Source organism: Alligator sinensis, unplaced genomic scaffold (genome assembly GCF_000455745.1).
Source record: "Alligator sinensis unplaced genomic scaffold, ASM45574v1 scaffold103_2, whole genome shotgun sequence".
NCBI lineage: Eukaryota > Metazoa > Chordata > Crocodylia > Alligatoridae > Alligator > Alligator sinensis.
In genome coordinates this window covers 1,108,095-1,113,536 of record NW_005842166.1, presented here as the reverse complement: position 1 = coordinate 1,113,536, position 5,442 = coordinate 1,108,095, and the positions used below count along the sequence as shown (strand labels likewise).

The 5,442-nt window shown below is 40.1% G+C and overlaps 1 protein-coding gene across 3 annotated transcripts in view; it reads right to left on the bottom strand.

Annotated features, from left to right (window-relative positions):
* Positions 1 to 5,442, bottom strand: part of HNRNPM (heterogeneous nuclear ribonucleoprotein M) — a 51,813-nt gene that overhangs the window by 20,367 nt on the left and 26,004 nt on the right. For 2 of the 3 annotated variants that reach the window (XM_014520883.2, XM_006025762.3), the window contains 3 exons: positions 4,261 to 4,362; positions 1,590 to 1,634; positions 700 to 771 (listed from right to left, as the gene is read on the bottom strand). In XM_014520883.2, coding sequence (XP_014376369.1) covers positions 700 to 771; positions 1,590 to 1,634; positions 4,261 to 4,362 — 219 coding nt within the window. The remainder of the gene's footprint in view (positions 1 to 699; positions 772 to 1,589; positions 1,635 to 4,260; positions 4,363 to 5,442) is intronic. The other variant, XM_025206611.1, reaches the window with a different exon arrangement.

The following is a 5,442-nucleotide window of genomic DNA, read 5'->3' as shown; positions in this document are numbered from 1 at the left end:
TGTTGGTCAGTTCCTGCCACTGTGCACATCCCTGGGGGAGGCATGCAGGGGGCACATGCCCCCCAGATCTGCACGTGGGGCAAGGGTGGGCTGCTGCTGCAGGATCAAGGCTAGGCACAGCACTGGGCTCTTCCCAGGGGGTTGGGCCAGGGCTGCACTTAGGGTGGGTGGAAGTGGTGCTGGGAGGGGAGCTACAGGGTGGGCTAGAACCAGTCCAAAGTTCACCATAGCCCTCCCCACTCTGATGAGCTGCTTGAGGTTCAGTCCCAGGCCCTGCCCCAACTCCCTCCCCTCACTATGAGGGCCTCAATCTGCCCCTCCCTCCCCTCCCCACAGCCTCCTTCCCTCCCAACAGACTTACCAACCAGACACTGCTCTCCAAGTTGCCAGGCTTGCATATGGGCAGTGAATCAGTACTAGCCGATATGATTCATTAGTAAGTCAGCCATTGGTATTGACCCCAAAAAAATCTTTAAATCAGTGCACCCCTACTAGCAACCCAGTAAGTTTCCTGAAAGCGTTAACACAGTATTTACTTTCTAGAACATTTTTTAAAATCAGTACTTTCTAACTAGGAGATGGCAATTCAGGAAGACTCAAGACCTTATAACACTACAATAAGTAATTTCTGAAAATTCTAAACAGAGATATCCTGTCTATTGTACGGACTGGTCATCTATAATGTAGGTAATTTCTCACCACTCATTCTGCCCATGTTCATTCCAGATGGAAAGCGACCCAGGTTTTCCATTCCAAAAGGACCCTCCATCCCTGAAATAAATATTTATCTTTTTAATGCAAGTAAAAATTAAAAACTGAATTCCAAAATAAACTACTACAGTGGACAGGGATGAGTTATACATGGTTTACTCTTTAATAATACTGGTAGGAATATTCAAGGGAAATTTGCCACATGCAGAATGACATCCCAGAAGGGTGTAATTTGGAAGGTGGGGGCTACTTCATAGTCAGAATTGGTATACATTAAGGGTATAGACAGATTTTACAAATGTAGCACTATCAAGTGACAGATAAGCTGTTATGGTGCAACTATTACATCCACATACTCCTGTAGGGACACAATTTAAAATTGCCATAACCTTAGCCAGAGTTAGCTGATCTGCATCGTTATAGAAAAAAGTAAACTTAACAAGAACAAAGCAGCTATGAGAGCTCATGCACAAGTTTCCCATACCACTTTTTACAGCAGTTCCAAGTTGCAAGGACTTCCTTAGACTATGGACAAAATATAAAGCTGAACTGCCCTAGCCTGCAGTTTTAGTTTTGCTTCTGCATGGAATTTGGCCAGAAGTCCCCACAGCTAGCACTATTAACTTCTGTAAATAATGCCGCAGTTGTAAGTATTTAGCATCTTGTGCTTTACTTATGGAGCTAGCCCTTCTGGGAGAACAATGCCGATCAACACTACAGTGACTTTTCTAAAACTTATGCAGCGTATCATGTTTGGAAATAGTGTTAAATTTAAATGTAACGATGCCAAGTGACTCTTGTTTGTTTAATGGGAAACAAAGACTAATAAATATACCAAGAAAACGGTGTACTTCAAAGCTAGATGCACAGCAACGTACCTCCCATTTTATTCATTCCAAAGCCCATGCCTTCCATTCCCATTCCTTAAAATAAAAAGGGGGGGAAAAAAAGCTTTTTATATAGACAGAATTGTTGTATACATGCAATTAATAATCAAATCAGGTGGCTAAGCATACGATGTTCCTCTACAGAAAAAGGCAACTGTTAAACTCTTAAGCCAAAATAAAAGAAAAGTAATCAATGAGCAGACAAGCTGTTATATGAGAACTGAGGAGAAGACTGCAAGACTCCTTTTTAAGAGGAAGCTCAACCAGCAGGAAAAAAAAAAATTTAAAAAAAAATCAAGTTGTTCTCAAAGTAAGTTAGATATGGGTCTTCTCCAACTTGACTTTTCCAGGCAAATAAGAACTATGGATTTTAAAAAGGGAATGCACATTAAGAGTTATGATGCAAGGGTAACCGGTACAAATTCACAAGTCATTTATGAATTATAACAACACCCTTGGGCATCTTCTGCATTCTACTGTAAAAGAAGTGACTTAAACTTTAATTAACAAGACTTCTAGATTAAGCGTCACTTCCCTTTCAGAGAATAACAATCAAACCAGTCTTGACGTACAAGACATTTTACTTAGATGGATCCAACTAAAGGGACTAAAGCCAATTAAAACCAACACTAAATCAACTGGTTAGATCTCTGACGTGATGTCTACAGAGAAGCAATATCATACAAGTATTCCTGCCCACACTAGCTTTAGTCTAGCTAGCATTGATAAATACAATGAAGATGCAGTGACATGGTCCAGTAATTAAAATCTATACCTAGGTTCAACATGGGCTAAAGAAATTCTTGCTGCCACATCCTCACTTTTATGTATGTTAGCTAAAGCTAGTTTAAAGTGTGCCAATTCATATTACAACATCATTGTTCTTTGCTGAATAGAAATACTTAAATGCAAGATTTTTTATAAAACCAATTCACAGAAATGTCTCCAAAGACAGAGTTTAGAAGTTTTCTGTTTGATGCTAGAGCACAAGAACCAAAAACCAGAAAGTGAGAGTTGCTAGACAGACCACTCCAGATGATCTGTCAAACGTAGTCACTTAGGCTGCTTGCAGACATAAAAAAAAAAAGGGGGGGGGGTCCTCTTTAAACTCAGTGTGCTTCCACACTGAGCCCAGGACATGCCCAGAAGAGGCAGTGTGTTAGTCAGACCCAGCTCACCCAATGTCTGTACAGATTGAGGACTTTAGTGGGGCTTTTTTGCGCTTTTATCTAATAGCTGAATTACACCCCCATCTGTCAGCACCCTTAATGTGTTACCAAGTGTCAAAGAAGACAAATTTATTTGGCAAACTTTTAAAAAAAGGCTAAAATATGCAAATCAACAAAAAAAGAAACCCCAAATATACCAAACAGTTCTAATTACAAATTGACCCTAAATAAGTTGGCCCCAAGTTTCCAGGTTCAATTATAGGGAAAAGTTTTCCGCCTTAAATAAAAGAAGTTGATAATTAGACAAAATCCTTGAATGACTGTTGCCCTTAAAAAAGTTACAGGAGTATTAAATAACCAAATACTAGACTCAAAGATTTAAATGGGTTAAAAGGGGAGGGGAAAAAAGCATCCTTTGTACCAAACCATGTACCCGGAAGTCACTGTATTGCATTCCACCAAAAGTGGTCTAAGTCAATACATAAAGACAAGTGTTTTTAGTTAAATAGAATCTGTTTATGGGTTTAAACAAAGGCAGGCCCTTAATTAAAAAGGCTAGATTTGAACTCCAGTTCTGGATTCTAACTTTATGACATGTACAACCAAACCCCTGGGTTTAAAGTTGCCCTCTTTTGGAAATATAAAATTCAAGTATCTCATTTATGGGCATGGAAAGCGGGTGATTTACAGTACTGTTATGATCAGGTCTCAGGTGATATAACCTCTTATAAAGAGAGAAAGTAAAGTACATTCAAGAAAATTTTTGTTCTGGAGAAATGAAACTTTCTTTAAACATTTACAAATTTTAAAACTTCGGGCATTCTTTAGAGATCAAAAAGACTCGTGATCCTGAAAAATGCGCAATCCAATTGGGGGGGGGGGGGGGGGGGGGGAGAAACAAAACCATTTAAAAAAAACTTTTTTTTTTGGGGGGGCGCAGAAATAAGAAACCAGTTAAGTTAAACCTTGCTTTTTTTTTTTTTTTCTTAAAACATCCACATTAAGTGTTTTCAACTGCTCAGTTTTCTGCCAGTTCACCCTTTGTGCTGTTTCTAGGCACTATGACTCCAATGGGGACCTGCCTCAGAGCTGGGGGACCCATGGATTCACAGCTCCTTCCTGCCTACAACAGTTAAGGGACTGGAAGCCTAGACCTGCCACAAGACTTACAGCTTCTGAGGTCCTACTCCAGCAAAAAGCAGCCCAAGGAGATTCCCAGGACCTGCAGGATGATAGCGATCCCAGTCACCCAGCCACTTTGGCATTTACCTGCATAAGCTGAGCCTTATGTTGGCTGGTCTTTAAGGGTGCCATATAAGGTGACTTGCTCTGTACATTATTACTATAGTGTTTCACTTATACAATCAATCCTGAGCATAAATAGAGACCTTTTATTGAGGGGCACAAAGGAGGATTTCTAAAAAGAACAATATAATATTGACGAGACAAAGAGAAGCTAGATAATCCTTTCATGAAGTGTGTAGTTTTCTTACCTCCGGGTCCCATGTTGCCCATTCCCATGCCTTTGTTTAAATGATTTGCATCAATAGGCTGACCTCCTGGCCCTAATCCCATGCCAATACCACCTAGACCATCTAAAGAAAACAGTCAGTTAAAACATTGATTTCTACTATTTGGTAAAGATAACAACAAGTGAATAAATCAGGGCTTACTGGAGGCCTACCCTTGAGCCTGCATTTTTGACACATGAACAAGTTTTATTTTCTAAGTGCCCCCCAATTTGTACTTTGAGCATCCCTCAAATCAGGCTATTTTTCCCAGGATCAGCTCCTTGATGCTACTGAGGAGAACTGCTTCTCTTGCAACATGGAAGATAACATTACTTAAGAGGAAGAAAAATCACAAGCCATGTTGTGCAAATCCCCTGCATTTGAGGAGAGCATAGGAACACATGGGGAAACCTCCACGTTTAATGGAGTATTGCCCTTGTCCAGCCAAAATAGAAGAATAAACCACCTTCCTCCCTAGTCAATATGCAGTTAATATCATGGTTGGTACATCTTCTGTTACAGATAAATCTAACATAACAGTGTGACAGCCAATGTGCACCCACCCCTGAGCAACAGCTCCACCTCCTCCTCCAAAGCAGCTATAACATGCATTTACCCCTTATGTAAATGCTTATGCTCCAGAGAAGAAAGCTAGACTTCTTTCTTCACAGGGGGTACAGTGTCCCTAGAAACATTGTTTTGACATTTACAGTACTTAAAATTGACTGAATAATCCCCAACTGAAAGAGACTGGGTCCCTCCTGGTGCTCTGTGTATTAAAGAACATGAAAAACAAAACTCCCCACCACCCACCCACACTTGCTTGGCACCATCTTTAAGAGCGTGTGTGTGTGCATGATCACAAGCACATTAATAAGCAGATTTTTCTTCCTAGTTTTTAGATTCTTGTTCACACATACAGGCATAAGTAAGAGAAGCCATGCCTTTTCAGGAAGCCCCCCTACATAAGATTTTCTGGGAGTTCTGAATGTGTCAATTTCCATGTGAACAAAGGGTTATTAGAAAGATACTGGAAGCCACTTGGTTCTAGTTGATGTTGGTATCTATACTTCAATTATTCTAGAAAAATATAAAATAATATAGATTGTCCTGTTATTGGGAAACAGTGTTTGGCATCTTTGAGAGATGCACACGAATGGAATT